This window comes from Chelonia mydas, chromosome 8, assembly GCF_015237465.2.
Source record: "Chelonia mydas isolate rCheMyd1 chromosome 8, rCheMyd1.pri.v2, whole genome shotgun sequence".
Taxonomy (NCBI): Eukaryota; Metazoa; Chordata; order Testudines; family Cheloniidae; genus Chelonia; species Chelonia mydas.
In genome coordinates, this window is record NC_057854.1 from 54969364 (window position 1) to 54982962 (window position 13599).

The 13599-nt window shown below is 38.9% G+C and overlaps 1 protein-coding gene across 6 annotated transcripts in view; it reads left to right on the forward strand.

Moving 5' to 3' along the window:
• Nucleotides 1–13599, forward strand: part of SWT1 (SWT1 RNA endoribonuclease homolog) — a 69845-nt gene that overhangs the window by 25374 nt on the left and 30872 nt on the right. For all 6 annotated transcript variants that reach the window (XM_043553092.1, XM_043553090.1, XM_043553093.1 and 3 more), the window contains 4 exons: nucleotides 1869–2005; nucleotides 6480–6631; nucleotides 11177–11315; nucleotides 13112–13257. In XM_043553092.1, coding sequence (XP_043409027.1) covers nucleotides 1869–2005; nucleotides 6480–6631; nucleotides 11177–11315; nucleotides 13112–13257 — 574 coding nt within the window. The remainder of the gene's footprint in view (nucleotides 1–1868; nucleotides 2006–6479; nucleotides 6632–11176; nucleotides 11316–13111; nucleotides 13258–13599) is intronic.

A 13599-nucleotide genomic window follows, 5' to 3' on the forward strand; every position in this document is an offset into this window, starting at 1 on the left:
CTAAGTTTGGGAGAATAGTGGTGTAGTCCTTGTTTAGGTAGACAGTGATACCCTCCATCAGGATCTGCTTGAGAGTTACCTAAGTAGAATGGACAAGTGCAAGCACTCAAAGAAAGGAAAAGAGAGAGACCTGTTCAGGAATTCAGAGTAGCAGCTGTGTTCATCTGTATCTGGAAAAAGAACAGGAGTACTTGTGGCACCTTAGAGGCTAACAAATTTATTAGAGCATAAGCTTTCATGGGCTACAGGAATTGTTGTTCAACATATTATGCGTGTCCATTTCATAATCCGCTCTTCTCCCCTCTACCCTGGAGCCACTATGTATGGTGGCTTCTGGTATGGGAAGGAACTGAGGGGGAGGTTGGGATGGCTCTGCCCTTTAACCTGTCTCCAAGCAGCGTGAGTGCCCCATGGGTACTGCTATGGGGAAAAAGTGCTCTGGTGCACAGACAACCAAGTGAAGTGTACATGTGCAACTCGTCTTGAGCAACAGTTACAGAACAGGCATGTAACTATTTTTTATTCTTCTTAAGAGTCTTATTGAGTCTCCTTAATCATTAACTTTAAACCACATGGATTTGCAACTACATAGAGCCATCACAGTAAATTTGGTACTTCTTTTTGCCACTTTGGATGATACACTGAATCAATACACATTTAAGCAATTATATAGTTTAATATACATGTATTCATATTTGTATTTTTACATTTTTATGATATTAGAAAATCGTGAATAATGCATTTCTTATTTGCTAGAGCCTTAATTTTTTTATTTGTGTCAAGCTGCATTTAAATGGTAATTGAAATTCAATTAATGCACAAACAGCATTTTAAAATTGGTTTTATTTAATTAATAAAAATCTCTTTTAAATGTGCTGGATACATAAGAAGTATCAAAAATGTTTGCATTTAAAATGATTTATTAAAGAAGGTATTATCTATAGGTAGTGACTAGAAACAATCAATGCCATTATGTCCTTTAAGATTTTAGAACTAGAAGAGATCCTCCTCCTTCTCCTCTTCCAATCTATGAATAAAAAACAAGCTTTTCTTTTTTTTCTCTTTTCTTCAAATTCCCAGTTGGTTTCTCACCTTCTGAATGAATTAGTCATTGACCTGAAATACTATCTCTGCACCTGTAGAAGACGCTACTATTTTCAAAAGCTGATTTAGCACTTCAGCTCACTCTGGTTCCAGGTGCTTTAGCCACTGACTTCTACCAGTTTAGTGGTTTGACTTTCTTTAAAATTTTAGTAGCAAACATGTCCTGCTTGAATATTTTTATTTAATTTTAATGGATTGGATTAAGTAAAATAGGCTACAAATTCAAATGTATTTAGTTTATTTTTAAAAAAATTGTTTAGTTTTAAATTTAAAATCAGTTTAATTTAAAAAATCCAATTTGATTTTTTTTTTTTAAATACATCCTGCTTTTCTGGTCTAAGAGTAAAGACATGTATAGGGTGGTGGTTTGGAGAGGGGGAAGGGAGGATGGGTTTTTGTTTTTTGGCAGTAAGTAAGCAAATATGGTTTCATCTGTTGAGCTAAAAGATGCCAGTGTTTGCAGTTGCTTTTCTGGTGAAGTCAGGCCTAAAGTGTGGTAATAAAGTTTTTGTCATCGTCCCCTCCAATATATTTTGTGTGTTGCTTTTCAGAATAGATATTTCTTGATTTAACCATCTCATCTGCCTTCTTATATAGGTACCTTTTTTCTTTCTCAGGCAACATGTTGTTTATAGTGAAGCCCTTCAAGATTTATATGGGTTTACTGAAGACAAGTTTGTCAATGGGTTAGCTTTACGATTTAGAATATAATAGTGTTGTTGAGCAGTTAATAGATCAAAACAAAAGTAAATCTCTTTTCATAGGGATGATAAAAATTTATGCAGCAAAGCCCTGGTGAGTGATGTAAAGGCCCTATGCAAAGCAGATTTGGTTAGTGCGCTCCAGAACCTGAATGTAAACAGTCATCAGAACTATGTTGGCCTACAACAATCAAAAACAGGTTAGTTTGCATGTGTGCGCATATTTATAGTGGCCCTGTGAGTCATGCGGAGCATAATTAAGTGTGCAGAAAAGTTTCCTGTGTTACTTTGTCTTCATACACTCGGAACTTCTAGAACATTCACCTTGAGGGCTGAAATTTTCCATCTTTGGTCTCTACGTGCATGTGCGTGTGAAGTTTGAGAGCTTGAATAAAACTGTTTCAGTTGATTGAATGATGAAAGTATTAAGTATGTTTCCCAGCTCTGTGTATAGGTGTGCATTAAAACAAAACTTCTAGCCACCTTTTAAAAAATGTATTCTTTAAATAGAGGTTAGCCCCAACACAACTCTAACTCAAAAAGGTTTCATGCTAAGTCATGAATCCACTATTAGTTGGATTCCTGAACTAACTTATCAATCTAAGTTCACTCAATAATACTGCTTAATATGAACAGCTATACTTGTACCTGAGCAGTGGGTTAAAATGGTGTAACTTAGCCTTGAGTGGGCTGTTCAGGATTCAAGATAGCTGTTGATATTAAACAGTATTATGGAGTTGTCTTGTAATATACCAGGTATAATTCTATTGAAATCAGTGGAATTTTACCTACTTAGACCCTGGTTGTATTTGGCCCCTGGTATTCTATAGAGAGGTATTTCTTGGACACACAAATGTAAGTTCATTTCTAAGTTACTGTAGCAAGCCGCTGACTCACCAGCACGGCACCTACTGCTGGTTGTCCGGGAATTAGCTCTTTCCAGCCTCTGAGAGCCTCCTGCTGGCCGGTTTCTCCCTTCCGGTACCTGCTTCCTTGTCGATCTGCACCACCGTACTTCAGCCATTTCAGGCCCCCTTTTCTTGGGGTGCTGTTCCACAGCAGCACCCCCACACTCTAGGTCTCCCCTCACAGGGAAACCCCCTCCCCCATACCCACCTTCCCTCAGTGGCTACTGCCGGTCATCATCTAGCCCCCTTTCTCTGGGGCAAACTGCAGTCTGTAATGGCCACTTATCATTGGCAAGGGGGGTTGGACCTGCTGCCTTTCTAGCCCTAGCTGTCTTCCTGTAGCCCCACTATCTCCTTAGGCCTTCCTGCCAGGCCTGAGCCTGGGAGGTAGCCAGGCCTGAGCTCCCCAGCTCAGCCTGCCCCTTCCCCAGCACTGGTCTGTCAAAGGTACCCTGTCTCTCCCAGGCAGCGAGGTCCTTCTCACTTCAGGGCTGGAGTGAGACTCTCACAGCTCCTTACTCACAGCCCTCTTATTGGGGCCAGCTGTGCCCTGATTGAGCTGGCCACACCTGTAGCCAGCTCGCCAGCCAGCCAGCCAGCCTCCCTCAGCTGCCCTCACTCCTTTTATCCTGGGAGCAGGGTAACCACCCCTCTACAGTCACTTAAATCAGGAATGTGGAGTAGAGTCATGAATAAATATATTCTGAGAAATTAGGTCATCTTGCTTAGTGGTCTGTCGCTTAAGACAAAGCATAATACAAATTGGCATAATAAGATGTACTGAGGAAAACCTAAGAAAATCCTGCTGGGAAGGGACTTCGTCTGATCTAGAAGGCTGAAATACCCCATGTGCTTAGTAACACAGCTTTCTGTGGACACGTATTAGTGCTGATCTGTTTGCACTTGCTGCCCTTTCAATACAGAGTCCAGATCAGGTTTTTGCCTAATATTAAGAGCCCTCTGTAGGACTGGCTCTAGGTACCAAAGAGATCACCTCTCCCTGTGTGATTGTGACTTCCCATATTTGGTATGTTCCGAACAAAGAAACTCTGCTAGTAGGAGGAAATTCATGAAGTGTGCAAGACTAAAGTTTCAGAGGATCTGAACTAGAGAACTGTCTGCCACGAGAAAAGAATGATGGATGTGCATACTTCCAGAACTAATACAAAATTCAGTTCTTCACTGATCTTTCTCTCAAGGATCTTGATGGGACCAGTGCTGTTCAACATATACATTAATGATCTGGAAAAGGGGGTGAACAGTGATTAAAAATTATTCAAGATAAGAATGACCATACTGGGTCAGACCAAAGGTCCATCTAACCTACTTTCCTGTCTTCTGACAGTGGCCAATGCCAGGTGCCCCAGAGGGAATGAACAGAATAGGTAATCATCAAGTGATTCATTCCCTGTTGCTCATTCCCAGGTTCTGGCAAACAGAGGCTAGGGACACCATCCCTGCCTGTCCTGGCTAATAGTCATTGATGGACCTATCCTCCATGAATTTATCTAGTTCTTTTTTAAACCCTGTTATAGTCTTGGCCTTCACAACATCCTCTGGCAAAGAGTTCCACAGGTGACTGTGCATTGTGTGAAGAAATACTTCCTTTTGTTTGTTTTTAAACCTGCTTCCTATTAATTTCACGTGGTGACCCCTAGTTCTTGTGTTATGAGAAGGAGTAAATAACACTTCTTTATTTACTTTCTCCATACCAGTCATGATTTTATAGACCTCTATCATATCCCCCTAAGTTGTCTATTTATATAGAGGCAATATATTTTCTGTCCTATTATCTATCCCTTTCTTAATGATTACTAACATTGTTAGCTTTTTTGACTGCCACTGCACATTGAGTGGGTGTTTTCAGAGAACTGTCCACAATGACTCCAAGATCTTTCTTGAGTGGTAACAGCTAATTTAGACCCCATCATTTTATATGTATAGTTGAGATTGTTTTCCAGTGTGCATTACTTTGCATTTATCAAGATCCCTTTGCAGCTCTTCACAGTCTGCTTTGCACTTAACTGTCTTGAGCAGTTTTGTATCATCTGCAAATTTTGCCACCTCACTGTTTACCCCTTTTTTCCAGATCATTTATGAATATGTTGAATAGTACTGGTCCCAGTACAGACCCTGGAGGAACACCACTATTTACCTCTCTCCACTCTGAAAACTGTCCATTTATTCCTACCCTTTGTTTCCTGTCTTTTAACCAGATACCAGTCCATGAGAGGACCTTACCTCTTATCCCATGACCGTTTACTTTGCTTAAGAGCCTTTGGTGAGGACCTTGTCAAAGGCATTCTGAAAATCTCAGTATACTATATCCACTGGCTCCCCCTTGTCCACATGCTTGTTGACACCCTCCTTCCCCGCCCCAAGAATTCTAGTAGATTGGCGAGGCATGATTTTTCCTTTACAAAAACCATGCTGACTCTTTCCCAAAAATTATGTTAAATCCCAAAGTGACTGCGAAAAGAGAGAGGGGTTTCTCACAAAAGTGTGTGATTGGACAACAAAATGGCAGATGAAATTCAACCTGTTAAGTGAAAAGTAGTGCACATTGGAAAAAATAATCCCAACTATACATATAAAATGATGGGGTCTAAATTAGCCAATTAAAAGAGATCTTGGAGGTACCATAGATACTTCTCTGACAACTTCAACTCAATTTGCAGCAGCAATCAAAAAGGTTAACAGAATGTTAGAAACTGTTAAGAAAGGAATAGAAAATCAGACAAAATCTCATAGTGCCGCTCTGTAAATCCATGTTGTACCCATACCTTGAATACCATTCCCAGTTCTAGTCACCCCATCTCAAAAAGGATATAGTGAAACTGGAAAAGATTCATGGAAGAGGAACAATGATCAAGTGTGTGGATGAGCTTCCCTACGAGAAGAGACTAAAAAGTTTAGGGCTGTTCAGCTTTGAAATAAGATGACTGAGGTGTATATGATAGAAATCTGTAAAATGATGAATGGGGTGGAAAAAGTGAATAGAAAATATATATATTTTTTACCCTTTCCTACAGTACAAAAACCAAGAGTCTCCCAATGAAATTAATAAGCAGGTTTAATACAAACCAAGAGGAAGTACTTTTTCACACAGTGCACAGCTAACCTATGGAACTCATTGCCAGGGGCTGTTGTGATGGCCAAAAGTATAACTGGATTTAAAAAAAAGATAGTTCCATCAATAGCTATTAACCAGGATGGTCAGGGATGCAAGCCCATGCTCAGGGCAACCCTGAACTGCGGAGTGCCAGAAGCTGGGAGGAGAAGATGAGGGTTGATCCATGAAATTGCCCTGTTCTGTACACTCCTCCTGAAGCTCTGGTACTGGTTAGTGTCAGACAGGGTACTGGGCTTGATGGACCATTGGTCTGACCTTAGATGGCAGCTCTTAAGTTCAGTAGGCTCTTCACACAACACACATGCAAGTCACAAACTTAAACACCCTAGAGAAGAATCATGCTATCTCTCCTTCTGGTGGTGGTGGGTGAGAGAGAGGAGTGAGAAATATGAACGCTGTTGATTCTATTTTTAAAATACTTGGAAGGTGCTCAGATATTTGGTCATGGAGTAGTAGAAGTAAAGTGATGGAATCCTCTGTAGCTGGAGACCTACAACTAGAGGACAAAATATTAAATATGTTGTAGGCAACAATCCAAACACTGGATTACAGAACCTAGCAACTTGTTTCTCTAACTAATTTCTATGAATAATGCACTAAAGAAAGCACTTACTGTAACTGTTTACTTGGCAGATACGGGGTCCCAGAAAACCAAGAAGGAAGATCTCAGCCTTACTACTCCACTCCTAAGCATTGTTCCTGACCTTGAGAAAAGTTTAGGAGAAGCTTTATCCTCGATATTAGAAACTGAAATGAAAATTGCTTTTGGAAACTTGTGGATGGAGGTGTGGTTACTTGTGGTGATTTGCTTGATATTTCAAATGCTAAGTTAAAGATTGTCTCGGAGTTCAAAGTTCAATCTGTCTGCTTTTTACATTACAATGTTAGTGACACATAGGGCTGATATAGTACAATGATGTGGAAGATGTCTCAAACTGCATTACAGTTCTTGATCCCTGAACTCATTTTCAGTTATAACTTCTTATGAAAATTTAAACAGATTTTGTTTGTTTGAAAACTGCAAAACTGACCAATTGTGCTGCCCTCTGTCATGATTCTTCAGGGACCCTGCTTCTGTGCTTAGGAGAGTTTCAAAGTTTGAGATAGATAGATTTTAAAATATATCTAGATCTAGATAACTGTTCATGTAAAAATGCACCAATAGGAAAAGAGATGTGATGAGAAACATTCTTTAAAATATGCAGAATAAATTCATAAGTAATGTTGCAATAAGGCCACAGTTCTGGTTAGGGATTCTAGTGTTAAACCACGAGAGCTTGATTCATTTGTCAATTATAACCCATTGTAGAACGTGTGTGTTTTAATTGCAAGGTGCCAGTGTGACCATTATAACATTTTAGATGAAGTCTCTTTTTTTTTTTTTTTTTTTTAATTTATAAAAAAAAAAAAAATCTATAGGACAGTTACATCACAGGCACCACCAGTAGAAGCATTTCTCCCTCCCATTGCCACCTCCTGCAACTGCTCTGCTACTGTAGCTCAGTCCAACCTAGGGAAATTCAGTCTCCAAACTCATTTTGTACTTCACCTCTTTTGAGAGTTTGCCTTTTGGTGTTCTTGTGATGTGGACACCTCTCTAACATGTATTAGGCTAAGAGCAGTAATTCACTTTACACTGGCCATCTGATAACTTAGTCACTACTAACCTGATGGGAATTTGAACAAATGACCTAGAAGCGAAGATTCGTGCTTCCCATTTCCAATCCTGTAAGCCATCCACTCACATAGAGTATTGTTAAATTTCATTATGTATTTTGATATTGGGATGATTGACTAGTAATGTTTGTGCAACATTACATTTAATAGTAATTTATGTGCTGTCTGGTTGTTCAATGTGAATTTTCAAAATGCATATTTTATTAACAGTAACTTTGGACTTCCGTAACTTAGAATTATAGGACTGGAAGGGACCTAGAGAGGTCACCTAGTCCAGTCTCCTGCACTCAAGGCAGGACTAAGTATTATCTAGACCATTTCTGACAGGTGTTTGTCTAACCTGCTCTTAAAATCCCCCATGATGGAGATTCCACAACCTCCCTAGGCAATTCATTCCAGTGCTTAGCCACCCTAACAATTAGGAAGTTTTTCCTAATGTCCAACCTAAACCTCCCTTGCTGCAGTTGAAACCCATTGCTTCTTGTGCTGTCATCGGTGATTTAAGAAGAACAATTTTTCTCCCTCCTCCTTGTAACAACCTTTTAATGTACTTGAAAACTGTTATGTCCTTTCTCAGTTCTCTCTCTTCCAGACTGAAAAAAATTGGGTTTGTTTAATCTTCCGTCATAGGTCATGTTTTCTAGACTTTTTAATCTTTTTTGTTGCTCTTCTCTGGACTTTCTCTGATTTGTCCACATCTTTCCTGAAATGTGGTGCCCAGAACTGAACACAATACTCCAGTTGAGGCCTAATCAGCACAGAGTAGAGCGGAAGAATAACTTCTAGCGTCTTGCTTACAACACTCCTGCTACCTGCTAATACATCCCAGAATGATGTCTGCTTGCGTGGTGTGTGGGTTTTTTTGCAACAGGGTCACACTGTTGGCTCATATTTAGCTTATGGTCCACTATGACCCCCAGAGCCCTTTCCGCAGTACTCTTTCCTAGGCAGTCATTTCCCATTTTGTATGTGGAACTGATTGTTCCTTTCTCAGTAGAGTACTTTGCATTTGTCCTTATTGAATTTCATCCTATTTACTTCAGGCCATTTTTCCATTTTGTCCAGATCATTCTGAATTTTAATCCTATCCTCTAAACCACTTGCAACCCTGCCTAGCTTGGTATCGTCTGCAAACTTTGTAAGTGTACTCTCTCTACCATTATCTAAATCATTGATGAAGATATTGAACAGAACCGGACCCAGAACTGATCCCTACGGGACCCCACTCGTTATGCCCTTCCAGCATGACTCTGAACCACTGATAACTACTCTCTGGGAATGGTTTTCCAACCAGTTTTGCACCCACCTTATAGTAGCTCCATCTGGGTTGCATTTACCTTGTTTGTTTATGAGATGGTCATGAGAGACCGTATCAAAAGCTTTAGTAAAGTCAAGCTATACCACATCTACTGCTTTCTCCTCACCCACAAGGCTTGTTACCCTGTCAAAGAAAGTATCAGGTTGGTTTGACGCGATTTGTTCTTGACAAATCCATGCTGACTGTCACTTATCACCTTATTATCATATAGATGTTTGCAAATTGATTAATTATTTGCTCCATTATCTTTCCAGGTACAGAAGTTAAGCTGGCTGGTCTGTAATTCTGTAGGTTGTCCGTATTTCGCTTTTTATAGATGGGCCCTATATTTGCCCTTTTCCAGTCTTCTCGAATCTCTCCCGTCTTCCATGACGTTTCAAAGATAATCGCTAATGGCTCAGATACCTCCTCAGTCAGCTCCTTGAGTATTCTAGGATGCATTTTATCAGGCCCTGCTGACTTGAAGATATCTAACTTGTCTAAGTAATTTTTAACTTGTTCTTTTCCTATTTCAGCCTCTGATCCTACCTCATTTTCACTGACATTCACTATGTTAGATGTCTAATCACCACCAACCTTCTTGGTGAAAACCAAAAACAAAGTCATTAAGCACCGCTGCCATTTCCATGTTTTCTGTTGTTGTTTTTCCTCCCCTCATTGAATAACGGGCCTACCCTGTCCTTGGTCGTCATCTTGCTTCTAATATATTTGTAGAATGTTTGTTTTCTTGTTTCCCTTTATGTCTCTAGCTAGTTTGATCTCGTTTTGTGCTGTGGCCTTTCTAAGTTTGTCCCTACAGGCTTGTGTTAATTTCTGATATTCATCCTTTGTAATTTCACCTAGTTTTCCACTTTTTGTAGGACGCTTTTGATTATTAGATCATTGACAATCTCCTGCTTAAGCCAGGGGGTCTCTTGTCCCACTTCCTATCTTTCCTACACAGTGGGATAGTTTGCTCTTGTGCCCTTAATAATGTCTCTTTGAAAAACTGCCAAGTGTCTTCAGTTGTTTTTTCCCTTAGACTTGCTTCCCATGGGATCTTACCTACCAGCTCCCTGAGTTTGCTAAAGTCTGCCTTCTTGAAATCCATTGTCTTTATTTTGCTGTTCTCCCTCCTACCATTCCTTATAATCATGAATTGTATCATTTCAGGATCACTTTCACCCATACTGTCTTTCACTTTCAAAGTCTCAACCCGTTCCTCCTTATTTGTCAAAATCAAATCTAGAACAGCCTCTACCCTTGTAGCTGTCTCCACCTTCTGAAATAAAAAATTTGTGTCAATGCATTCCAAGAACTTGTTGGGTAATCTGTGCCTTGCTGTGTTATTTTCCCAACAGATGTCTGGGTAGTTGAAGTTCCCTATCACCACCAAGTACAGTGCTTTGGATGATTTTGTTTAGTTGCTTAAAAAAAGCCTCATCCACCTCTTCTTCCTGGTTAGGTGGTCTGTAGTAGATCCCTATTATGACATCACTCTTGTTTTTTACCCCTTTTGTCCTTACCCAGAGACTTCCAACAAGTCTGTCTCCTATTTCCATCTCAACCTCAATCCAAGTGTATACATTTATTATGTAAGGCAACACCTCCTCCGCCCTTTTTTCCTCTGTCTGTCCTTCCTGAGCAAGCTGTACCCGTGTTCCATAGGATCCAAGAGCTCAAAGCACTTCACAAACATTAAGTTTTCCAAAACCTCCAGAGAAGGGGAAATAGTACTACCTACACTTTCAGGTGGGGAAACTGAGGCACAAAGATTATCTGTCTTGTCAAATTTCACACAGGAAGTCTGTGACAGAGTTGGGAGTAGAACTAAAACATTCTGACTGTATAGCCAGAAGACTATCAATACAGTTGTTTAGCTCTGTGTGTCTTCCAATTAACATTTTCATCTAGCAGGAATGGTTAATTACTTTACTTTTATAATCATCTGCACAAGATGAACTCTGAGGGCTATCAAGTTACTAGAACAAACACTTCTTGTTTGAGCTTGTAAATCTTGAGTGTTGTACAAATAGAATGTCCTTCACAGAAATACCTCATAAAACTCTCAATAGTCCTAGTCACAGCAGTGCACATATGCTAATTGGAATGCTTTTAAGAAGGGTCTGTACCTGTATAAGAGACATCTCCTGAGTAAAACTAAATTGAACAAGGCTTTGATTTGTCATGTAATATACAATCACTTTACCAGGAAAAATCCACCTGATCTTTTGTTTCTGAGAATGCTTTGGATGTTTACTTCAGCATGTACAATTGATATTAAAGAGTAGCACAATTGAGAAATGTACATTGATAAAGTTGTATGGTTGTGAAGTTTTAAACTTTTCACTTTTAGGTACTGTATTTGAAGCCCCCATGGACCCTAGCAAGCTTACTGCAGTGCTTTAAAAAACACTGGATGGCCGTATTTGGCTATATTGTGCCAAGAAGCTTACTTGCAACCATTGAATGCCTGCATGAACATCTTTGTAAAGGTAAGAATCTTATGTGACTCCTTTTTTAATAATAAACTTCTAAACCTAAACCTCTCTCCACTGAGGTCAAGCCCTCTAATCACAGGAGTCTTAAGTGTGCATTATGAAAATATACATATAGTATATATTTAAAGGGTTTATTTTTTCTCCTTTTTAATTCAAGAATAATGGGAGTTACGTGGATTATTCAAGGGAGACTATACCCTGGAGAAGTAGTCTTCCTTCTTGTCTTTCACACAATGTGATGGTTGTTCCAGATGTGTGGCAAAAATCGCAATTTGCTGCTTGCAAGTGTTTTGTAACTTTAGCCCAAAGATCCATGATACAACACTTTGTCAATAAAAACAAAAAGAATAATCTGCATAACCCTCAAATCTGCCCAGATATGGGCCTTAAAATGGGGCAAGGATTCACTACCACTTATTGAAGAAGCTACAAAAAAGCTAACTGTCTCTTGAGACTGTTTGGCAGCCTTAATTAAATATTTTGATAGTCTGCTGCTCTTTTCCTGTTTTTAACAAATTTGAACAGGCACTACTGAAATCAATCATTTATAGGATTCGCTTCAAATATTACATCTTCATGTGCGTGCTACCAAAAAGTGGAACAACAAATCTAAGAAACTTATATAGCTTTGGTTACCAGAGTTCTCAAGTACCTCCAAGTATTTGTTATTTCTATTTGAAATCTTCCTTCCTGGTTTGTAAGAAAAACAGCTTCGTTAGTTTATAGGCATTTGTATAGGTGTGCTGTGTCTCTGAAGAACTTACTGATGGAAAGCTAAGTCAAAGACATGAGTCTTGCATTTAGTTATGAAAGTGTCAGTGCTTTTATGAATTGGCAGTAGTTTTCCATTCAGTACTTGTAACCATAATTATGCTGGGATATGGTCTACAAGAAGGTGTGCTGACACAGGTTATGAGCAGATTATCTGACAATGACATGTCTAATGAGCCTATGCCAGATCCTGAATGGAGGGTGATTTGATCCAAAATGAAAAGTCTTATTCTTACACACTGCTTGTTATGTTCCTTCCTGAAACTATTTATTTGTTTTTTAATGCTCATGGTTTGTATCCAAGATATTTCATATACTGGCTGAAATAAACAATGTAGATGAGTCTTTAAATGTGTTTGTTTTTCATTAAACAGCGGTGTTCTAGATTTTTATTCTTACATTTTTTTAACATAAGCACACAAGGTTTATTCCTGATCAACATTTGATGAGGATGATCTTCTCTCCCTCCATGCTCTCATTTTACCCACAAAAACAAAATTCCAAGAATGTGTGATATAGCTTCCTGTTCCAGCCAGAGTTCTATATCTAGTGGAGCTTGGGAGCACTTTACAATCTTTCAGCCCCTTGAATTGAGTAGAGTTTGTAAAGTGCATCAGAGTTTGTGTTCTAGAGAAGACTTTAAGTTTAGTGATGTGCTAGCACATTGAAACTATTTTTTAGGCTTACTGTTGGACTTTGACTACAGGCATTAAACCCTCAGAAGACAATAGCACCTGATCGTATACCATTTATGTCAATAGGATTTTCAGACCCTTTTTTGTTTGATAATGATCTTACATAATAACACACACTTATTTTTATATGTACGGATATCCTAGAATGTTTAATTCATACAATAATTGTAATACCTTTTTGAAATGATAGAACTGATGGTGATTATACTTGGTTTCAGTTTGGAACTGTTAGCTTTTTCCTTTACTGTTTGTGCATTTTAACACCAACTAGCCTACTTCTCTAAAACTGATTTCCCATGTTTCTTCTTAATGTTTTTATATCAGGTAAGACAGTTGACCACATAACAGCAAACATCCTGCTCCAGGAATCTAAAAAGCTATTGCATGCTTTCAGCTCAAGGTCAGACTATGATGGCGTACTTCCACAGGCTTTTGCTTATGTGACTAAACTGCTCCAGATGCTTGCAGAGGTAAGCTGCACGTCAATGTACGTAGTTTTTACACTAAAACTATGGCTTAACTGAAATTTAAGTGTCACCAATCATTGACACTACAAACTTACTAAGGGTTTTCTAGTTCTTTGTTATAATGACAAAAAAATTTATTGTAAACAGTGCTAGGTGGGGGTTAACAGGATATTGTCATAAGTGGTGTGTCCCAAATGTAACCCCGCTCCCACAACAAAAATGAAGGCTTTTTGTTTATAAAAATATCCATGACAGAATTTTGCTTCTATTAACTCTCAAAAAGGAAGTGAATGACTGAAAAGCAAATGCATACTGCTGCTTTTTGATAAAGATTGAACTTCATAT